The 20,002-nt window shown below is 44.2% G+C and overlaps 13 protein-coding genes across 13 annotated transcripts; 5 read left to right on the top strand and 8 right to left on the bottom strand.

Moving 5' to 3' along the window:
- Positions 1–631: 631 nt before the first annotated feature.
- LOC117141427 (skin secretory protein xP2) lies at positions 632–1,455 on the top strand. Its single transcript, XM_033304865.1, has 2 exons — positions 632–731; positions 795–1,455. Exons 1-2 carry the CDS (start codon positions 714–716, stop codon positions 1,320–1,322), a joined length of 546 nt encoding a protein of 181 aa, XP_033160756.1. The 5' UTR covers positions 632–713; the 3' UTR covers positions 1,323–1,455.
- A 186-nt stretch (positions 1,456–1,641) lies between these two features.
- On the bottom strand, positions 1,642–2,149 carry LOC117141429. The gene is made up of 2 exons (XM_033304867.1): positions 2,042–2,149; positions 1,642–1,979 (listed from the first exon to the last, which is right to left on the bottom strand). The coding sequence occupies exons 1-2, from the start codon at positions 2,048–2,050 to the stop codon at positions 1,725–1,727; spliced, it is 264 nt and encodes an 87-aa protein (XP_033160758.1). The 5' UTR covers positions 2,051–2,149; the 3' UTR covers positions 1,642–1,724.
- A 162-nt stretch (positions 2,150–2,311) lies between these two features.
- Positions 2,312–4,001, top strand: LOC117141428 (keratin-associated protein 21-1). Its single transcript, XM_033304866.1, has 4 exons — positions 2,312–2,573; positions 2,847–2,999; positions 3,087–3,311; positions 3,418–4,001. Exons 3-4 carry the CDS (start codon positions 3,192–3,194, stop codon positions 3,826–3,828), a joined length of 531 nt encoding a protein of 176 aa, XP_033160757.1. The 5' UTR covers positions 2,312–2,573; positions 2,847–2,999; positions 3,087–3,191; the 3' UTR covers positions 3,829–4,001.
- A 386-nt stretch (positions 4,002–4,387) lies between these two features.
- Positions 4,388–5,055, bottom strand: LOC117140443 (cuticle protein 10.6). The gene is made up of 2 exons (XM_033303367.1): positions 4,949–5,055; positions 4,388–4,880 (listed from the first exon to the last, which is right to left on the bottom strand). Exons 1-2 carry the CDS (start codon positions 4,958–4,960, stop codon positions 4,470–4,472), a joined length of 423 nt encoding a protein of 140 aa, XP_033159258.1. The 5' UTR covers positions 4,961–5,055; the 3' UTR covers positions 4,388–4,469.
- Positions 5,056–8,806: 3,751 nt separating this feature from the next.
- Positions 8,807–9,848, bottom strand: LOC117140444. The gene is made up of 2 exons (XM_033303368.1): positions 9,437–9,848; positions 8,807–9,244 (listed from the first exon to the last, which is right to left on the bottom strand). The coding sequence occupies exons 1-2, from the start codon at positions 9,446–9,448 to the stop codon at positions 8,975–8,977; spliced, it is 282 nt and encodes a 93-aa protein (XP_033159259.1). The 5' UTR covers positions 9,449–9,848; the 3' UTR covers positions 8,807–8,974.
- Positions 9,849–10,562: 714 nt separating this feature from the next.
- LOC117141113 (vitelline membrane protein Vm26Ab) lies at positions 10,563–11,180 on the bottom strand. Its single transcript, XM_033304436.1, has 2 exons — positions 11,131–11,180; positions 10,563–11,057 (listed from the first exon to the last, which is right to left on the bottom strand). The coding sequence occupies exons 1-2, from the start codon at positions 11,140–11,142 to the stop codon at positions 10,830–10,832; spliced, it is 240 nt and encodes a 79-aa protein (XP_033160327.1). The 5' UTR covers positions 11,143–11,180; the 3' UTR covers positions 10,563–10,829.
- A 436-nt stretch (positions 11,181–11,616) lies between these two features.
- Positions 11,617–11,977, top strand: LOC117141111 (endoglucanase A). Its single transcript, XM_033304434.1, has 2 exons — positions 11,617–11,631; positions 11,714–11,977. Exons 1-2 carry the CDS (start codon positions 11,617–11,619, stop codon positions 11,975–11,977), a joined length of 279 nt encoding a protein of 92 aa, XP_033160325.1.
- Positions 11,978–12,626: 649 nt separating this feature from the next.
- On the bottom strand, positions 12,627–13,087 carry LOC117141110 (pupal cuticle protein C1B). Its single transcript, XM_033304433.1, has 2 exons — positions 13,024–13,087; positions 12,627–12,953 (listed from the first exon to the last, which is right to left on the bottom strand). Exons 1-2 carry the CDS (start codon positions 13,033–13,035, stop codon positions 12,639–12,641), a joined length of 327 nt encoding a protein of 108 aa, XP_033160324.1. The 5' UTR covers positions 13,036–13,087; the 3' UTR covers positions 12,627–12,638.
- Positions 13,088–14,289: 1,202 nt separating this feature from the next.
- Positions 14,290–16,337, top strand: LOC117141109 (toll-like receptor 3). The gene has a single exon (XM_033304431.1). It carries the CDS (start codon positions 14,334–14,336, stop codon positions 16,056–16,058), a length of 1,725 nt encoding a protein of 574 aa, XP_033160322.1. The 5' UTR covers positions 14,290–14,333; the 3' UTR covers positions 16,059–16,337.
- Positions 16,338–16,778: 441 nt separating this feature from the next.
- On the bottom strand, positions 16,779–17,111 carry LOC117141112. Its single transcript, XM_033304435.1, has one exon. The coding sequence runs from the start codon at positions 17,086–17,088 to the stop codon at positions 16,795–16,797; it is 294 nt and encodes a 97-aa protein (XP_033160326.1). The 5' UTR covers positions 17,089–17,111; the 3' UTR covers positions 16,779–16,794.
- A 312-nt stretch (positions 17,112–17,423) lies between these two features.
- LOC117141059 (cuticle protein 4.9) lies at positions 17,424–17,811 on the top strand. The gene has a single exon (XM_033304348.1). The coding sequence runs from the start codon at positions 17,464–17,466 to the stop codon at positions 17,728–17,730; it is 267 nt and encodes an 88-aa protein (XP_033160239.1). The 5' UTR covers positions 17,424–17,463; the 3' UTR covers positions 17,731–17,811.
- Positions 17,812–18,337: 526 nt separating this feature from the next.
- On the bottom strand, positions 18,338–19,190 carry LOC117140623. Its single transcript, XM_033303642.1, has 2 exons — positions 19,169–19,190; positions 18,338–18,886 (listed from the first exon to the last, which is right to left on the bottom strand). Exons 1-2 carry the CDS (start codon positions 19,175–19,177, stop codon positions 18,437–18,439), a joined length of 459 nt encoding a protein of 152 aa, XP_033159533.1. The 5' UTR covers positions 19,178–19,190; the 3' UTR covers positions 18,338–18,436.
- A 101-nt stretch (positions 19,191–19,291) lies between these two features.
- Positions 19,292–19,809, bottom strand: LOC117140503. The gene is made up of 2 exons (XM_033303470.1): positions 19,700–19,809; positions 19,292–19,630 (listed from the first exon to the last, which is right to left on the bottom strand). The coding sequence occupies exons 1-2, from the start codon at positions 19,709–19,711 to the stop codon at positions 19,433–19,435; spliced, it is 210 nt and encodes a 69-aa protein (XP_033159361.1). The 5' UTR covers positions 19,712–19,809; the 3' UTR covers positions 19,292–19,432.
- Positions 19,810–20,002: the final 193 nt, after the last annotated feature.

Below are 20,002 nucleotides of genomic sequence, written 5' to 3'. Positions count from 1 at the left end.
TATCTGATTCAGACTCTCATTACGAACCAGACGCCTCGTAATGTCGCCAAATGGGGTTTCATTTATTCGGCCAACACACACACACAAACTATTTGCAACACAAACACACACACACACTCATAAGTGGGGCACAGAAATGTTGTTAGTGGATTTCGAACTGCACGCAACAAGAAATCAAATCAGAAATTCCAGACACAAACCCGGCCCAAACACGCGACAATTGTTGCAACAAGAAACAAAAAGCGGGTGGACGAAAAAAGTGGTAATTCAATTAAATGATTGAGCCAAGTAACACGTACTCTGGGTAAATAATTGCAGCTCATTACAAAAGCACCACCCACCGAAAATATTCGAAAACATTCGAAAACCCCAACTGTCATAAACCCGGCCAAAACCCAAAGCGAAATCTTGCCCAATATTAACCTAGGTTATGGTCGGGAATGGCGTGCAATTATGAAAGTTTTCGGGGGCGATCGACGTAAGAGGCAACCGATTGATTATTAAGTACATATATCGCACCGATCCAGCAACGCCCTTCATCAGCTCCCAATATAGAAAGTCTTCCAAGGTGTTTTCGTATGCGCGTCCATGGATATTCCGAGGGCTACAGAATTATAAAAGCGTTACCCAGTGCACAATTGGATATCACAGCTCAGTCTGCCTTCAAGCTAATCACACCTAGCAAACCAACCATCCCCAATCCCCCAATCAAAATGTTCGCCAAGATTGTGGTGAGTTGCAAAGGATGTCCGGATCTAGCGAATTGGATTATATATATATACCTTCACTTACAGCTCGTTGCCCTCTGCGTGGCCTCTGCTCAGGCTGGACTCCTGCCCTTCCATGCTCCGGCTCCTCTGGCTGCTCCACTGGCTCCTGCCTTCGCAGCTCCCCTGGCTGCTCCTGTGGCCACCGCCGGAGTGGTGGCTCCCTATGCCTCCAGCTTCAATGCCCACCGCATCAACCACGCCGTGGCATACCCAGTGGCTCCTGCTCCAGCTCCAGTGGCCTTCGCTGCTCCCCTTCCCGCTCCCCTGCCCGTTCCAGTTGCTGCTCCCGCTCCAGTAGCCTTTGCCGCTCCTGCTCCTCTGCCAGTGGCTGCTGCTCCTGCTCCAGTGGCCTTTGCTGCTCCCGCCAAGGTTGCTTTCGCCGCTCCCGCTCCAGTGGCTGCTCCTCTGGGCTTCGCCCCTGCTCCGGCGCCCGTTGCCTTCGCCGCACCAGCCAAGTTCGGATTCGGACCCTTCGCCGCTCCCCTGGCTGCTCCAGTCCCAGCGCCTCTGGCTGTGGCCCCCAAGTTCGCTCCCGCCCCTTACTTCTTCTAAGGACTTAGCTGTAGGATCACCCAGCTCATCCACTCCCATCCGTCCTATTAGATTGTAGAAACTAGCCCAAATCTTTATCTCCTAGAGAGCAGCAATGCTTGGCGAATAAACAATTATCAATTAATCAAATTTACAAACGTGTTTGTTTCTTTGAGGAAGTTTACTTGGTAGAATTTTAGTGGTATTTCCTATCATAGCTGCCTTGGATCATACCATCCAAAATCATATTTCATATTTCTTAACAATCGAACATCATCATAAGTTTTATGGAATCTTTCATTCATCATCAATTCATCAATGATAGGAGCAATGTAAAAAGTAATGTATTATTGATTATTATTATGTTTTAATATTATGATTATTATACGTTTTTATTTATACGTAAAACTATTTCTTTCTAGGCTAGAACCTTATGTTTTTCACATGACCAATCCTCTGGAACAGCGGAACATGTTCGTAGGGCGTGTGTGAAATGGGCACCGAATCGTAGGTGACGTGGGCAATCTTGGTAAGAGGTGCCACGATGGTGTAGCCAGGATGCTGAGCCAACTCCTGGGGCGTGGAGGCAACCGGCAGAGGATGATGATAGATCACCGGGTGATGGTAGATAACCGTGGCGGCCAAGCCACCACTCAAAAGGGCGAATAGCACGAAGAGCTAAAATGAGATCTTTCAGATACAGTTTCTTAATGGGTACTGAGTATATCTATCCTGTTTACCTTGAGCATTCTCTGGTGATTTTGTGGTCAGAACTGCAGTTGGACTAAGCTGAATGCAGCCGAAGGCCAATCAATTTATAGGCTCGTCTTCATCGCTGGATTTTCATTGCGCTTTTAAACAGTTAGGAGGGGTAAACCGGTTGACAATCCCCCGAGATCAGCAACTGCATATTCCTTGCCACCTGGAACCTGTTGCAACATCCCAGTAGTGGGAGCACTACTCCACTTGGCCTCTTGTCCCCTTCTCTTCGAAAAGAAACCCGTTTTCAAGTTCAAGTTTAAAGCGTCAACGCCGAAGATTATCAAAGAGTCAGTGACTCTTTTGTGCACTTAATTATGGCATATTGGGTTGGTTGCTTGCTTTTGTTGTCTTACATTTCTCGGCTTTTTGTTGGTTTTTTTTTTTTGGGAGTATGAGTTAGTTGGTCACACGTCTGCGTATTTGCCTTTGTTTACCCGTTTTGATGTCTCTTTTCAATTTTAATCATTGCCCAATCTTGTGTTTTTCGAGCTATTTTATGTGGCTTTGGAGGTGTTAAGAATTGATTAGCTTGACTTTATTCAGCGGCTGTTATAAACGTTGTTTTAGGTTTAATATTAGCGCACTCCCTATAAAGAAGTTGGTTTTGTGGCCAATCTGACACACACAGATTTTGTTTAGTATATACTTATGTTATAGATTCGTGAAAAATAGATTTTGAAATATATTTAAATTAAATCCATGAATATAAAACGTTTTTTTTTCGAGGAACCTAAACTTTTACTTATATGTTCTCTCATTTCTCAACTAAATTAAAATATACAGACCATTGACCCGAAGTAAAGATCTTAGTTCTTGATCAGATCTTGATCAGAGCCAACCGGAATCCCATGAATGAAACGAAGGAAAAGGCCACCCACCAGACTTAAAATGCCCACAGGCCAAATTAAAAACTGGAACTGGAACCATTGTGGACTGGTAAATGCCAAACTCGATTGCAGATTATACAATGCTGGCCCAAAAGGCAAAAAAAAAACAGGTGTTGGATTTTCTTTTTATTTACAGCAGCTACGGATTGTTTTGTGGCATGCCGCTAACTTGGGCAACTTGTCAGGCGAATTAGATTTACTTTGTGGCACTGCTCATTAGATCATCGATGTCCATGTGGGGATGCAATCCACTGAACTGGGATTTGGTATAAAAGAGGCCTGCTGGGATCAACTGCAGCAACACAATTGGTTAAGTCTCCACAGAAGCAGCAGGAAAATTACCTACAACAAGATGAAAGGAGTAAGTAGCACCAGGATATCAAAGGATAATACAATTATTAATGAAAAATACTTTTGAATAAAGATATAATATATATAAATAACATTTATCTTTTCTTCATTTAAAGCTGTTACTCATTACAATCGCCTGCTTGACGACCTCCATCCTGGCAGCTCCTGCTCCTGAGCCCGCTCCAGAACCATCTCCAGCTCCTGCTCCATCGCCATCGCCCAGCATTGGACTCGGAATAGGTCATGGCTACGGTGGATATGGCTTGGGATTGGGTCTAGGAATCGGGCACTACGGAGGACTCTATGGCCACGGCTACGGCGGCCACTATGGAGGCCTGGGTCTGGGATTGGGCTACCATGCACCCATCATTTCCAAGACGATCATCGGCAAAAGCTACTTGGGCGGCTATGGCTATGGCCTGGGTCACGGATATCTCGGAGGCTACGGCCATGGACTGTACGGAGGACACGGTCTGGGTCTGGGTCTGGGATACGGACTGGGCTATGGCTATGGCCACGGTTGGTAGAGGTGCTTCCAAGTCAAGTTAAGTTAAGCCAGGTGGAGCCGAGACGAGCGTGCAACATGTGAGAGTTTTCAATCAAGTCATATACTTCGCAGTACCCAAATCTTATTCAGTCAGTCACTCAGCAAGTCAATAAATCAATAAAGACAAAGCAAGAAATGTACAAAAAACTAGAATCATGGTCAACCGTTTTTTTTTTTAACTGGGATCTATTTTCTCACGGGCCTTTAAGATAAATTTAGAATTTTCCTCATTGCCTATACTAAACAAATATTTTGATACATAAATGTATATAAAGCACATTTTTGATATTCTGAACAAGATCGTTTACGATTCAAAACTTTGGCTATAAGGAACATCCAAATACTTAAAAAATCTGAAAATTGTCAGCAAGTTTTTCATAATGCCTTAAACTCTTGATCAAATGAAACACGCTGGTTATGTTTAGTTTTTAAAATCAATCGAAATATATTTCAACATCAAACCCACTCTTCACAATCTGTTTTTTAACAATTTGATTTCACTTCACAAAACCTTCACTGCTTTCTCTCCTTTTTTTCTCTGTGTATTTACATCTCATTTCTGACCGATCCAAACAAAACGAAATGCATGCGGAAAACGATGCTGGGTGGGATGGACCTCGTTTACCATCCATGAGCGAGTCCATAGGCAGGAGCAGCCAGAGCTGTCTTGTAGCCCAGTCCCAGAGGAGCACCCAGAGCAGGATAGGCCGACTTGTAGCCCAATCCCAAGGGAGCGGCCAGAGGGGCGTGAGCCAGTCCCAAAGGAGCATGAGCCAGGCCAATGGGACCGTGACCATAACCCAGTCCGTAGGCGGAAAGGGCCGGAGCAGCCAGAGGAGCGTGCGCCAAGGCCGGAGCGGCATAGCTAAGCCTAGGGGCCAGTCCGTAGGAAGCAATCGAGGGAGCAGCCAAGGCGTGTCCATAGGAGATGGCCGGAGCAGCTGCAGCTAGCGGCAAGGCCGGAGCAGCTAATCCTCCCAAATAGCCAGGAGCAGCAGCAGCGCTGGCCAGGCAGAAAGCGGCAAAAACGAACTAGTTGATGGGAAAAATAAGATACTAACAAAGGACTTTTCAGAGTATCATATATCAGTTCCACTTACGTATTTGAACATTTTGGTTTTGGTTGCAAGTTGAACTCGTGGCAAGAACACAAAGCTGAATAATGCCGCTGTCTAAGGCACAAATGCTTTTATAGCCCCCAAAGACCTGGCCAAAATGCAGCACGAGAACGGATCCAAACTGGCGGCCCAGAGACTTTTACTTTTGTTCAAACGAGAGACATAGGCATAGGCATACTCGTAGCCCAAAACCGAGTCCAAGAGAGCCACATGCAAAGCTGGCCTGTCGAGTATCGAGATGGCGGTGGAGGCATGGGACCCACCAGAGCACCACCTGGCCCCGCCCCAGAAAACGCGGATGTGGGCCTGGGCTGGGATTTGGCCATACCCTTTCGGTGGGTGGTTGCAACAGAATTAAATGCGAGATGGTTTTTATCCAATGAGTTAGAAGGATTTCAATACCTAATTAGGAAAGTCATTATATGAAATATCTCATAAATTTTTCATTGAATTTAGATACTCAATTATACATCTCAGCAGATTCCTCTACTATTCTTATGAGTTATTTTGTAGCTACAATAATTAAATATTTATATTTACTTATTTAAACTATTAGAACTTATTTTGTCAAACACTTACTATATTTCATATATTTATAAAAATATCTATCTATCTATATATTATATATTATATTATATTATATCTATGTTTTATGCTATATATATTCGATATTCATAATTATCTCCATTCAAAGGGTATTCCGAATCAATCAACACCGCGACCATTTTTGTTTTGATTTTGAATAATTTCTGATAAATTTGTTTTTGGTCTATTTACCTTATGCCGACGCCGCGACAAGGTGTGCGTGAGAAAAACTTAAATTGCATTTTGTATCTTGCCTTTTTGGGTTCTTGTATGCATTTATTTCCATGCAGGCAACAAGTTTCGCCCATTCCGCCGTTTAAATTCATTTAAATGCGTGAGGCTATTTTGCTGTAGAAATTTTCGCAGTAAATGCTCGAGCATTCGGAGCCAAAGTCTCAATAATTACAACACAGGCCGGCAATGAAAGGGGCGTGGCAGATACACACCTGTGCGTAAAACCGAAGCAAAACCAGATCCAGATCCGCCTCGAGATCGTTCTATGTGGGGCAAATGCAGTGTGTGCCCAGAACAATAAACGATCGCAGACGCAGGGGCGTGGGCAAGGTCGTTCTTCTCGTGCAACTGGAGGGGATCCTGGGCGAAGCGACGCCTCTGGCGGTGCCAACTTATGAGCCAGTGCACCCATAACTCATGCGACTGCAGCAACAATGCCAAAGGAACTGCGGCTGCCACTTAATTGCCGGCGACCCACTCGAAGCATATTTTCCAGACAGCGCCTTACGCAAGCTCCAAGCACTTAACACTTATGAAAGGGGCGTGGCTGAAAAAGGGGGCGGTTGGGGGGAGTTGGATTGGAGACCCAGGCCCGCACTTGTTGAAATAACCGCCCTGCAGGCCGTAGTCAAACCAAAAGTGCATGCGTGCACTTAACACCTTCTGCGCAAGTTAGTAATACTCAATGTAATATGTTTTATTAAATATAATATTAGTTAAGCACTTTTCTTGTGCGCTAATTTGTTTAGGTTAAAACACAAATGCTATAATTATAAATGATTTTTATAGAATTAATAACAAGCGACGAACCAATCAGATATTAAAATGAATAATTTTGAGATATTTTAATGAAATCGAAGCTTCTGATGGTAAAAACCCCAGCACAACTTAAAGGTTCAACATGTTGCGTTCGTGGGTCCAATTAACACCCACTGGCAACAAAAGGGTTAAGGAGAAGGCCTAGCTCAGTCCAGAAAAGCCCGCGGGCAAATGGAAAGGCAAAAAGCAGTTGACAATACAAGTTGGCGAAGAAGGGGGGGAAAAGTGGGAGCCGGACTCCCAATGCGTAACTCAAATGGGGATTTGCATACGCATACGCCGTGTGGGCGATTCCGATGCCGATGGTATGGTCCAGTCCAGCCGAAGTTCTCCACCCGATTTGCACTCTTGGGCTGTAAATCAAACTAGCCAAGCATTTCAATTAAGTGCCTCCTGAGATCCGGCTCAATGCGCCGTTGCTGCCGCGCTGCCATATCTACACGGTGCGAAAAATCGCTGGCAATTAATTTTGTGGCACTTGTGCAACACGGCGATTAAATCAAAACGCAATTTATTGGCCAGCACAGCTGAAATGCGAGCGCCTTTAAATCGGGTTTGGCTTCTTATTGATGTCTCCGCAAATTGATCGCAGCAAGTTCTAATCGACGCAGGCCCGCCATTATCGTTCCAATGCTCTCGAATGACAGTGTACAACTGTCAATTAGACAAGATTGTTGTAATCGCCTAAGCAGTCACCAAACAGCGGGGGGTAATTATAGCACATGGGCCTAGAAGTACCCTAGTTGGCCAAGTTCATATGCGTACTGCTAATTGAAGGTAGGTGGGATATCATATTCAATTTGAAGAGAGCGTCTAGTATTAAATAGATTACATAGTGATACGGTACTGCTACACATTAACAATAGAGTTGCATCCACAAACCATATATTTATACTTAGTTATAAACTTAGAAAACAATTATTTTGATATCCTTAATTAAGACATACATATAATATAGACTTACCTTTACTAACTATTACAGGACAGCATTTGAAACTAACCTAAAGTGCAACATTTAAACAGTAAATTAGACTATTTGACAATATTTAACTTGTGTTAATTTAAGCTTACACACCCCATCTAAGCAACTCCTTCATAGAGTACCCACTCCGCTGCAGTCTGGGAAACTGAACGTTTAAGTGCAACTTCTGGGGCTTCGGCAATTATAAGTCGCCGCATGTTTTGCGAGGGGGCAGCTGATTAATGGGGCGTGACCATCGAGACAAAAGGCAGCGTTAAATTTTAATTTAATTTTCCGACTGCAGCCGCAAAACAAGTAAATTAGCTGCAAGAAGTGCAACTGCACGTGCAGAATGAGGCGTTTTTCAGCTTTTACAGGGCGGGCGTGATGAAGGCGTTGAAAACATCGAGGAGAACTGAGAATCAGCAACTCAAAGACTTGAATTAATTTGCAAAATGTTGTTTCTTAGTTAAATGTCGTTCGCTTGATTTGATTTTCAAACTTTTCGACGGTTGCACGCGGCGTATGATTAATGCCAGAGTTGGCGTGGCGGGTTCGTTTGAGGCGTGGCTTCGTTCAACTTATCGATGGCGGGTGATTAGCAAAATGCAATTTAAGCGGCGCCCCTCAATGTAGTTCCATATTCGCAGTGGCGATGGAAATGCATTGACCTCTAAGCCAACACACACGCAACTTGCAATCAAAGTGATAAACAATGTGCCGCGAGCTGGCCACATAAACCTCGAAGGGCAGGGGGGATATCAGGGATAATGGGTTGCGAACTGCGTAAACAAAGCTCAAGGATTGCGTCCTGGAACGTGGCGAAGTGTCGATGAACCGCAGTGGGTGCACAAACAGGCCAGAGTTGGGCACACCCTTGGAGGGCACTCTGTCATATGGGAGCTGTCTAATGAAAATGATGGCCTGATTTAACCTTAAACGAATTCATTCTTCTCATGATATAATAGTTTAAGGTGTTCTAGTAACCATTGGAAATCTTATAAGTTTAATCTTGCAGCACTCGTTTATAATGCCAATGATATCCTTTATCTTGAACTTCTAATTCTAAGTAATTTCACAAACTAAAGCCATATATCTATAATAAAAATCCCAACCAGGTATCTATTGCAATAAGACAGAGCTTCCAGGGAACAACCTGCACTATCTGTTTCCTTTGAAGAAAAGTCCCCATGCCCACGGCAAGATTAAAATTAAACGGAAGGAATAAAACTCGATTCAGCTCTCAGTCGGTCAGTGCGTGGGCCTGATGCATTGCGTTTTAATTTCTGTTTGCCTGCGAGCATGTATCTCCATCTCTGTTTGTATCTGTATCTTTCGCCGTGGCAGTGACGGCGTCCGGTGGACACGTGCGGCAGCCTTGCAGGATCCCTTTGCCATCCTGGGACATCTTACTTCTTGAGAATGGTGGCCACAGGGGCGGCGGCATAAACGGCGGGCAGGGCGGCGCTGTGGGCCACACTGTGGGCACTGTAGCTGCTGGCATAGGGGGCCACGTAGGGGGCGTAGGCAGAGGTGTAGGCGGCGGTGTAGGCGAGGGGTGCGGCAGCGGGCAGGGAGCTGTAAGCCAGGGGGGTGGAGTAGGCCAGGGGGGCGTTGTAGGCCAGCAGACCAGGATTGGCAGCGGCGGCGGCGAACAGGGCGCACAGGACAACGGTAAACTGCAGGATAAAATGCATACAAACAGAACATTAAGATACACAATGAAAATAAGTTCTATAAATATAACAAATTGTTTGAAAAATCTACAATGTTTTATTCAAACACGCGTATTTTTGTTTGAATTTAGGATTGTTATTTGTTGCATTATTGGAACATTGTATTATGATCCTTAAAAAATGTTGGCAACTTACGAATTTCATCATTTTGATAGATTTGCTTGTGCTAGCTTCGAAGTTAGACTTCTGATTGATGTCTTGTGCTGAGTTTGAAGTGGTTTATATAGCTAAATATCCATTGCATCCTCGACAAATCGCCCATCGAAAAAGCATAAACCCAGCCAGTTTAAAACATTTCCATCACGTACCAGGGCTAAAACAGGGCCAAACATTTGGTCGCTTTTTACTGGCACAATTAAAGTTTTGCAGATTTGTGTTTGTCGATATGCCTGCGAATAGTACGCATTCCTTGTGAATTTATTATTGAAAATAAATGATTTTTTTCCCGCCCAACTTGAGCATTTCCGCAACTGGCGTCAGCAGCTGTCGTTTGCGGATTGAATTATCATAATTTAGCACTCAGTGCGTTTTGTTGGCTGTGGACGTGCGTGTCATTCCAACCGTCTTGGCCATCTCCGGAGTTCGGCTCACTCTGTACGTTTCAATTGTCAGCCACTCGAAAACGCCACTTTGCATTCTAATCAGAGATGCAAATAAAAATAGAAGCGGTTTATCCAGTTTCGAAGGACGTCATCGAGCTGAGCCCTTGGCTTAAGGTTGAGGACACCAGAAACAGGGAATCGAAAGCTTTGCATAAATGGAATCGCGAGTTCAATAAACCGGCGGTCTCGTTGACCCTATTAATCCAATGCAAACATAGACATTCCACCACGAAGAACACAATGTCCTGTACATTTCCTATTTTTATTGAACAAATAATAGGTTTTAAGGTACAAAAAATAATGAAAACTTTGTAATGTAAAACTAAACAAGATTGCTTGATTTTTGAAAAGCAAAACAAATTATTGATAAAACGCTAAAGAAAGCGATTGATTAATTCAAGCCCACGAAAATGAAAGAATTAAGGGGCTAGCTAATTATGGAACTAGTGTGAGAAATATTTAATGAAAACATGGTAACCAACTTTATGAAAAATATTTCCATTGGATTTTATGGTATAACAAATTTAATGACCAGTTTTGAGAATTTTTCAAGTACTTAGTTCCCATTGCAAATAAGTACCGCCTAAAAGTATGTGATTATATATACTCCCTTACATTAGAGTTGAATATGTGATGCAATAAATTATAAACAAGTGATGTACGTTTTACGCAAAATGCAGTATTTATTTCAACAAAAATATTTCCTTTCTTTAAGTGGTATGTCCTGTTCCCATGACTTAACTTTCAGCAGTCGGCAGAGGTGGGGAAATGTAGAGTCTGCCGAACTAACACCAGGGATGTAAGAAGATTGGATGTTGCAGGTGGTTAGCAGGAAGGTGCGTATCCTTGTTGCAATAGCTATGTATATGTATATATTCAGGTCCAGTTCAGCAGTCAGGTTAAGATCACGATGCATTCATCCAGTCTTAACGGTAGTAGGCGGCATAGGGGTAGGCGGAGTAGGCGGACGCATAGGGGTACGAGTAGGCGGAGTAGGCGGCGGCCACTGGAGCGGTGTATGCCGCGGTGTAGGCTGCCGAGTAAGGAGCTGCGGCCACATAGGGAGCGGAGTAGGCGCTGTAGGCCAGAGGAGAAGCGAGCACCGCCGGCTTGGCAGACACGCAGGCCACGATGGCGAACAGGCACAGAGCGAACTGAAAGGATAGGAAAAGTGCTTGTGAGTAATCCGTTGCTTGGTGGGAAATCCAGCTATCCTGCGATCCTTACGTATTTGAACATGTTGGCTGTTTGGGTTGGTTGTGAACTGTTGGTTCTCAAGTACTAGACTGATATCTCCTAGAGCCCGGGCACTCGGGTATATATAGCAGAATCGGTCGAGAAAATTCCAAGCCCCGCATTGAAGCGAAGGTGATGCGTGGCCATTGGTATGCACAGTCCATTCCCAGATCGGTTCCAAGTCCATTTTGAAGCCAGCCAAGGAGAATATTGAGCATTATGGCTTTGCACTTTTGGTTTCGTTTGGTATTTTTAAAAGCGTGACGAAAAACGAAAAACAAATCGAATGCGAGTCCGTGTTATGCATGCTAAAACGTAGCTGGATATATTGATCCATCCATCGGCAAGTCTTGAAATGACCCACAAAAACTGCCGGGTTGGGTTCAGAAATTTATAAAGCTGGGTTCTGTCGCTCCAGTCATGTTTATTTCGTTTTCAGAACGTTGAGCTATCAGATCTTATCAGCTCGGATTAGCTATGTACAGGAAATTAGTAAGTCTCAAGCGGTTCTCCGCCGAGAAGTCGATGCACTTGCTCAAAGATGATGAGGCCTCGCCATCGGTGGCCATTTCAGGTGGTGCTCCTCCTTCTGATCCACCTGGCGGCCGCGGGTCAGATCCAGGATGCTGCCGAGGAGATCGATGTGCCGCCTGCCCATCGGGCTGCTCCACCACCACCCCGCCAGGCAGCTGGAGCTGCTGCTCCCCCACCACCACTGGGGCCACCACCACTTGTGGGCTCTGCACCGCCGCCGAGCTATCCTTTGTTCTACCCAGCTGCGTGGCTGCCATTCGGACGCTACAGCAACTCCATTCCCGTCCACATAGTGGCTGCCTAGGGGAGCGTCCTCCCACTGGCCACAAGGTGGTCAAGGGACACTGTTGTCCCTCCTGTTGAATCCCTTCCCTGTTATCGTTGCTAGCTTACTCGTTATTGCCCGCTTTGAGCCAGAAATATATTTTTAGACACGCACATGCATAATTATTTATTGGGGTTGACGCAACTTTCAGCCGGCAATTTTTAAATGGCCAACACGTGATCCTCCTACGAGAGATGCCGGTTACCTATTCATTTTGAGAAATCTATCACTTTTGCTATCTGCGATTTGTCAATGGATAATGACGCAACTGAATTGGTATATTCGGGGTACATTTCCGCATTTTTAGTGGCCAGTACAGACGCCGCCAGAACAAAAGTTTTAGAAAAGGTGGCACTCCAAAATACCAATTGCGATTTGTTTATAAAATTAATATTAAGAACTTTTGCTGCCGTTAAAGAATTGACAAATAATAAACACATAATAATAGTAGAATATAATAATATATATTATTTATAAAATATATCTAAACGCAGCAATAAAAACCGCCTTCTTTGCCATTGAAAGAGAGAACACCAATTCCCATTTCAATAATAATACTTTTAAGCTTGTAGTTTTGTTTTATTTCCAGTCGGGTCTATTTTTATTCCATTTCAAATCCGTTTTGATTACTTAATCCGTTTTACAAAACAGTTGTGTATGCAGCGCTGTAAGGGTAGGCGGCATAGGGATAAGCGGAGTAAGCAGCGGCAACTGGAGCGGTATAAGCAGCGGCGGCAACGGGAGCGGTATAGGCAGCGGCAACTGGAGCGGTATAGGCAGCGGCAACAACTGGAGCAGCAGCCACACCATTGAAGTTGCGTGCCACGTACTGCGAACTGGTGGCGGTGACCACGCCGGCGGGAGCAGCTGCAACCACTGGGGCGGCGGCCAGAATGGCGGGTTTGGGCTCAGCCGAGGAGCAGGCCACGAGGGCGCACAGGACAACGAGGGCAGACTGTAGGGAAAAAGCCAGTTAATACAATACTCCAGATTTCTGTATCCAAATGGAGAAGCCATCAACTTACCAGCTTGAACATGATGTTTTAGTTTAGTTTGATTTGAGCTAGCAAATTGGACTATGAGTTGATTCGCTCCGACATGCATCTTTTATAGGTCCGGAATATCGCGTAGATGCTTTTGACTTTCTGGGCACACACGATAATGGGGCGAATGATTCTATACCACCTGCATGGGAATGCAGAGCGGCCTTTCAGTAGCTCAATTGGCCGTTTGGCTACGTGCCCGCCGCCCGCGGAGGTCGATTCCAATCCGAATTCGAATCCCAATCTGAATGCGAGTCCAAACCCATTCATTATTTCGGGCACGTCCGCATTGTGGGCCCATAAAAGATGTCGCCGCGAAGGTGACCAGTAGCCCGATGTGATTGATGCCACCAGACCCGGCTAATTGCCGATGAGTTGGCCAGGAATCAATGAAATGGTATTGCACGCTCCAATCCGATTCCGAGCGCATTGTTTCAGGGTTACGTCCGTCGGCTGCAATGGTCTTTATGCAATCAAAACCATGTCATCGTGCCCGTTCTTTATTTCGGCCAAAATCTAATCCGCCTGACTGATGCAATGCGGTCAATCCCACACACGAGCCAAAAAACGCCAGTTACGTTTACATACGCATCGTAAGGTCAATAAACTGCATGGAGAGATGCAGTTTCGAGGGGGTCGCCAGATAACTGAGGCTCTAAAGTTAGCAGACAGCTTTTAATAAGATTCAAGCTCAGCTTACCAGCCCATTCACAATCGAAACGTGCCTATATGGGCTTATATCTCTGGAGCAAAATGAAGCCAGACATGTAGGGTTTCCTACAGGGGAGGTTCTTTTGGGGAGAGGTCGGCCTATGAATACCCTCTACTCAATTAACCACATATACTTATAATCTTGAATACCAGAAGCAGAAGAATATCTAGCTACAGGAGATATGTATTAACTTATAACCAAAATTGGTATAATGGCTAAATTTAGGTAAATATCGTGAGTTCAATTCTAAATAAGATATGCTATAAAAGATATTTTGTATTTTCATATTAAAACCTTTTTCAATTATTAAATTCATTTATGAGATCACTTCTTGAAAGGACCGTTAAAATGTAGTGCATTATAAAAGTATAAACAAAACAAAGTGCAGACCGACAATATGTTATCACTATTGCGCTGGACTACTGAAAGCTGGCAATCTGCGGAGGAGCCAGATAAAGTTTAATCAATGAATACAATATTATATGCAAATACAAGTGGAGTGGAAGCTGGGATGGCAGTCTGCGAAATTCCACTGATGCAGTTTACAAAGTTATTTGGCGACGAGCGGTTCGTAAAAAAGATGAATAGAACGCGAAGGATACTCGAAGTGATCCTTATCCTTATTCTAGCGATAACGAGTTCTGATGGCAGTGGAGGCGATATTCCCCTGCGATGCGACGAGTACGATTCCATGGGATATATGGACGTGAACGAGGCGTTTTGCACGGTCACCGGATTCACGGTCACCCACAGTCAGAATGTCGTGATCAAGAACATACCACCCGGAAATATGGTCAAGTTCATGAAGTTCTACGAATCAACGCTGCTCTATATGCCCTTCCATCTATTCGAAACATTCCCATATCTCAAGACCCTGGATGTCTCGAATACGAATATTTTGGAGCTAACGAGGAACGCATTCAGTGCTGCGAGTAATCTCACCTATCTGAATCTGGCCTACAACAATCTGACATCTATCCAGACTTCTGTGTTCATTGGCGCCAATGTCCTGATGCGTTTGGATCTGTCCTACAATGAGATATCCTCGCTGAGCGTGAATGCCTTCTGTGGCCTGCACACCATTAGCCAGATTTATCTAACGGGCAATCTGTTGAAGGAGCTGCACAACGATATCTTCAAGGATAACGAGTACTTGGAGAAGGTGTCCTTCGAGGGAAATCTACTGACCAGCATTCAACCGGAAGTTTTTCGCAATATGCGGCGCATCAAGGAGGTTAATCTGTCCAATAATCGCCTGATTTTTATCCATCCGGACACTTTTGCGGATGCGGCGAGCTTGGAGAATCTGGTGTTGTCCTATAATGAGTTGAAAAACTTCCAGCTGACGGAGAAGAACATTGTGCATCAGCTGCACTTGGATAATAATTATCTTACAAATTTGACCATAAATGCAACTCGATTCGTGCGCGCCAGTCACAATCAAATTTCGGAGCTCTTTCTGCACCAGAGTTTGCATATCGAAACATTGGATTTAAGTGCCAACAAGTTGAGTGGCATATCGAATATCACAAACATCACACATTTGCTCTACTTGGATGTATCGGATAATCCAATTGGACCGCTTAATATCAGCACCTTTTCTCAACTTAAGCGATTGAGGGGACTCAATTTGCGAGGAACTGGAATTAGAGAGCTTAAATTTGGAATGTTTTCGAAGCAGAAGTACTTGGAGGAACTGGATCTTTCGTTTAACAATCTGACCATACTCAATTTGAATATGTTTGTGCCCTATCTGACTAATCTGAAGAAGTTCCTCATCGACGGCAATGAGCTGACTGAGCTGCAGGGAAATCGCACGTTTTCCGAAGCTTTTCCCCAACTTCAGAAATTGGGAGTATCGAGGAACCGCTTCAACTGCTCCTATCTGCATCATCTGCTCATCCCACCATCGCTCCCCGAGTCCGTAGTGCTCAATATTGAACCGGATACCACTCTGGATGAGACCCCACACATTCGAGACGTATCCTGCATCAGTCAATCCCAAGAGATCGTTAATGCCTCCTTCACCGCCGAGGAATCCCGGCTAGAATCGCAGATTCACATGCTTTCGAAACAGTTGGATATTGTAGGATGGCATTCGAAGAATCTGGAACTTCACCTGGCCTTCATGCAGATCTTTGCCTACGTTATGGTCGGCCTGGTCCTGGTGGGCGTGATTTCACTGATAACCCTTAGATATCTGAAGAATCAACGATCGGGTCGATACGATCGCAGCAGCATTGTCTTCCGCTCCAATGCCACAATGGAAGCTAATCTCACCCTGGGCAGTGAAGATCTTCAGTAGGCTGTACATGTTTAACTTTATTAAAGTGGAAATAAAATTGCAAAGTAACATTTAATTCGTAATGGTTGTTAAATGATTTCATAACGCTAAAATTTCTTCGTGCTTGTTAAAACAATTTGAAGTGGCAAAAACGCATTGGATGTTTTAAAATAAAATCGCTTTGCCAAATATCTCTCATCAAAACCAGGAAGATATAACATTTTATATTAGTATTTGGCTTTCAAAGATCTGTTAGTTATAAATTTTGAATGAGATGCAAATTTGTATGCACAAAAAAAATGCGGAAAAGAAATTGATAGGGTGTCTGTGAAGAAAGAAAGGAAGAGAAACATTTGTAAGTTTATCTAAAGCGACCTTGCATACATATGTACATTTGACTTCCTGTATGGCACTGAGTTCTGATAACAGAGAGCTTTAAGACCTTGAAGGAAATTATACAAATTATAAACGTTTTTCTTTTAACATATACATTTTAGCAAATGCAAGATATGTGCCCTGATGAAACCGCTTATTGGAATATTAAAATCGTAAAATTATAAGTTCGATATTGTTGTACGAAACAACTCTTAGATATACTTTTAAGTCTTAATATTTTAAGCAAAATTAAAAATTGGTAAAATAAAGTTTTCTGTTTAAAATAAAAGATATGTGTTTCGATTTTTATAATACTTTTATTATTTTTTTTATTTCGGTTTGAGTTGTCCTATAGATTTCGTTAAAGCCTGGTTCATCCATCCTACTTCTTCAGCAGCAGAGGAGCGGTGTAGGGGGCAGCAACGTAGGGAGATGCCACATACGGAGACGCCACATAGGGAGACGCCACGTAGGGAGAAGCCACGTAGGGGGAAGCCACATAGGGAGATGCGACGTAGGGAGCCGCGAAGTTTCCGTGGTATTCCCGGCTGTAAACCGCAGCAGCCGGAGCAGCTGCCACCAGAGGAGCGGAGTAGGCCAGAGGAGCCACGATTCCGGGCTTGGCGGCCACGCAGGCAATCAGGGCAAAGAGGGCGACGGCGAAGAACTTGAACATCTTGGTGGATTTGGCTGTTTGGATTTGCGGGCAAACGAAACTGATGACAACTGCTGGATGAACACGGCGTTTTATACCCAAATGACCACCCACAATTAGCCTTGGCACTTAAGCTCACCACTCGGATTTCTTGGCCCACCAATTTAATTAGCCGAAGTACCCGCAATCGTACCTAAATCCGTTCGCAGAAGCCAACTGCGAATGGTACGTGACTGGCCTGAGCAACATAATTGTTTTTTCGGCCGGGAGACCTTGCAAGGTCGCTAGCCATTCGGCTGTGGAACTATAAAAGCCACAAGTCTGGGCTGTTTTGGACATCAGTTGCATTTGTTCAATCCGACAAGTAAAACCAAACAAAAAACCAAACCTACCAAGATGTTCAAGTTCGTCGCCGCCGTCATCTTCGCTCTGTTTGCCTGCGTGGCCGCCAAGCCCGGAATCGTGGCTCCTCTGGCCTACTCCGCTCCCTACGTGGCCTCTCCCTACGTGGCGTCTCCGTATGTGGCATCTCCCTACGTGGCATCCCCCTACGTGGCTGCCCCCTACACCGCTGCCTACACCGCCGCCTACGCCGCCCCCTACACCGCCGCCTACACTGCTCCCTATGCCGCCTACACCTCTCCTCTGCTCCTGAAGAAGTAGATTCCCGGAAGGATGATCAATTTAGGAGGATAGCACACGGACACTTGCAATGAAACTGAAATAAACTCGCAAACAAACGAACATATTTGTCTTTTACTCAGAAATTGGGGTTATACTGGGAGCTGAAGAGGAACTTCGATATATCCATTGATATATAGTTTGCTATGCATATTATACTATATCAGTAGAGAAGTTATATCCAAAATGGTATTAAATAAAAGTAAAAAAATATGGAAACAATTAGGACAATTTATTTATAATAATTCATAACCAACTGCTACTCTTCTCTAATTAAATGTTTACAAACAGCTTCTTGGAATAGCCTCATAAGCAGTGAAACGACTATGTGTTTTACCATTTACAACTAATTTCCAAGTGGACAAAAAGAGTTGAGTGCCATGAACAGTGGCAAACTATTAATAATTACAGATAATTATCCTTGGAGTACACACATGTTGAGCGGCGTGCAGCCATTTCATTCGGGTAGAGCACACTAAGCATAGACAATGCAACGTGCGGCGTTTAAAATTAGACACCGTGGCGTATACGTAATCTGCGGCAAATCAAAAACAGATCCAAACCAATTCGAACAAAGAGCTTGCATTTATTGTGTGTTATATAAAAATCGGTTTAATTCAAATTATATTGCCATGGCCCAGCCCAGAAGTATGTTAGCATCTGGCTATTGATTTAGCCCAGCGGAGTGTTAACCCTTAGTCCAGCCATTGTGGTTAGCGAGACTTCGACTCTTGGTGAAACTGATGCTATTGAACACTCCCAGGTTGGCTGACCAGCCCAGGGTGAATGAAATGTTACCAAAGGGGTCAAGAACCACCTTGTTTTTCACGGGCTTCTGGTTTTTCTGGTGGTTCTTTTTGGCATTGCTCTGCAGTTGGTTGAATGCACTGTACAGGGAAGACGATGGATTCTGCACGAATTCCTGAACTCCGATAATAAATTTGTTTACTTCTCGAAAAAAATCATTGGGCTTGAATAGCTTGGCGGGATCTTCGATGAACTGAATCCCTTCAATTTCTGGTTCCTGGTAAAAAGAATCCTCTGCCAAGTCAAAGCTGCGGGCTACTTGAGTTGGCATGAGGAAATATATCGGTTGACACCAAGCCATGTTCATCAAAACGAACCAAATCGAAATCAACTGTAGAAAAAATCCCAGTTTCAGTATGTTTTAAGCCATTAAAGTCAAGTATTTGAACTAAACAAAATTATTTTTTTATTATTACAACAAATTTGCCTACTAACTATATTTTTTAAGATTTTTAGGAAATAAGTTTTGTTTAAGCTCGAAAAAGTACATGGGCATGATATATTATTCTAAAAAATATTTAAGGTTTAAAAAAAACACTTTGTACATAACTCATAAAATAAAAAAATTCTTTAAAAAAATTTTAGTGCCTAGACTTTCTGTAAGTGTACTTACAGCAAACATGACCCTCGTGAATCTGAACGATAACTAAGCCAAAAAGAGACAACAGCGGTGGCTTAAATACCCCATAGGATGAAGTCTTCCCCTCCTTCCCAAAAAATTGTTATGACACATAAATTTCAGACCAATTTCAGAACTTTATTGGAGGCATGTCCGTCAAAGAGGTGGCTAAACTCCGGGGGAATTTGAGTTGAGCTTCGGGCGACAGGTGCTCTGGCGGCCGAGTCTTGAGGACGCCTATTTGTGAGATGGCTCCTCCTAGATCCAGCCATATCCACGGCCATGGCCGTATCCCCCATAGCTGATGGGATGCACAACGCTGTGCGAGGTGGTCCAAATGGGCTGGATCACGCGCACCGAGGGCAGACTGTGGTACGAGCTGGTCAGGATGGGCGAGGAGTGCAGGTAACCTGGAGCGGCATAGCTCAAAGCCAGGCAGAAGGCGAAGAATACGAACTGGAGGCGGAAAGAGTTGCTCACTTAATTAACTTCTTTCATACGGAGGACAGGACTGGATATCCTTACCAGCTTGAACATTTTGAAGCGGTTTTGATTGTTGAAGAACTTCTGGAACGCAAAACTCAAAGTGGAACTCGTTGAGAAGCTGCCAAAAGATGGTTTGATGGCTGGTTGAATGCGATGCCTGGTTTTTATAACCCAGCCCCCAAAGCCAAGAAGCCCCAGCAATCGCTCGACCTTGGTCAGATATTCAAAACCCCGCGAGTCTCTTTGAAATCTTAGCGGACGCGGAGTGCTCAGGTTTCCCAGTTCGCGAGCTTTGGTGAGTGACTGGCTGCAGTTGCCCACCCACCAAAAATTGCATCACTA

This window comes from Drosophila mauritiana, chromosome 3L (genome assembly GCF_004382145.1).
Source record: "Drosophila mauritiana strain mau12 chromosome 3L, ASM438214v1, whole genome shotgun sequence".
Lineage (NCBI taxonomy): Eukaryota > Metazoa > Arthropoda > Insecta > Diptera > Drosophilidae > Drosophila > Drosophila mauritiana.
This window is presented reverse-complemented; position numbering and strand designations above follow the sequence as displayed.